The 1006-nt window shown below is 41.7% G+C and overlaps 1 protein-coding gene across 1 annotated transcript; it reads right to left on the minus strand.

Annotated features, from left to right (window-relative positions):
- Positions 1-399: 399 nt before the first annotated feature.
- Positions 400-700, minus strand: LOC131218245 (uncharacterized). Its single transcript, XM_058212923.1, is given in 1 exon segment — positions 400-700. A coding segment is annotated over 1 exon segment (153 nt). The 5' UTR covers positions 693-700; the 3' UTR covers positions 400-539.
- Between the last annotated feature and the right edge of the window lie 306 nt (positions 701-1006).

Raw genomic sequence — 1006 nt, forward strand, 5'->3', positions numbered from 1 at the left:
GATTGCTGTTTTGGAGTAAGCAAGTGCTTTAAATTCTCAATCAATTTTGAAGCTAGGTCCTGCAGGAGAAGCGATTGCCTATGCGTTGACCTTGAGTATCTCAGTGCATCTCGGACGCTTTCCCGGTGATGTCTCTGATATTTGCTCTATTGCGCCGTTTGCGTGTTACTGCTGCTGCCTAGTTCGTGAGGTTTTTTTTTTTTTTTTTTTTTTTTTAGGGGGTATGCTGCACTTCTGCTTCATAGTTGCTTGCAGCTAGTTTTGGTGGGATGGGGATGTTATTGCTTTTAGATTGCAACTGCATTTGTTGGCATGGCTGCTTTTCTTTTTTTATTTTTTTTGACATACGAATCGGACCAAATACATTCATCATATGGATCGGAAACAACATTAGAATTTCCAACAACTGAAAACCCAAAAATTAGATTTTAAATTCAAAGCTGAATAAGAACAACCGCATTACCGGTGGTCCTTCCAATAACCAGGGACAGAAAAGAAGCCAAATCTCTGTAGCGTTCCTATATCAGGACTTTATTCGTCTACTTGGAGTGGAAGGAAGCGGTCAGGACTCACTTGTTGTGGAACATCATATATCCAACGGGCAGAACGACACCAACCATCATGATCACGGCCCCGACTATATAGCGCAAAGGGCTAGGGGGCTCCACCTCTAAAAGTCTCCTCAGAGGCATCTTTGGTTCTCGTGGCATGGCTGCTTGCTATCATTTTTCTTTGTGGCATGGTTGCCATATATAGACTACAATACACATTGGCAAGGCTGCTTTCTTTTTTTTTTGGCAAAAGCAGCCATCCAAAGGACCTGGATCTATTCAATTCCAAAAGGAGGATTTACAATTCAGTGAGGCCCAGAAAAAAAGGACTGGGCCTGCCTATCATGAAGAACTGAACAGAAAGAAAACAAACAAATTGTCAGACTGTTTTATTTTTTTATTTTTTGGCTATGAAAAAAGAATCGCCCCCAAGCCAACTCTATCGAGAACCAGCT

Source organism: Magnolia sinica, chromosome 11, assembly GCF_029962835.1.
Source record: "Magnolia sinica isolate HGM2019 chromosome 11, MsV1, whole genome shotgun sequence".
Classification (NCBI taxonomy): Eukaryota; Viridiplantae; Streptophyta; class Magnoliopsida; order Magnoliales; family Magnoliaceae; genus Magnolia; species Magnolia sinica.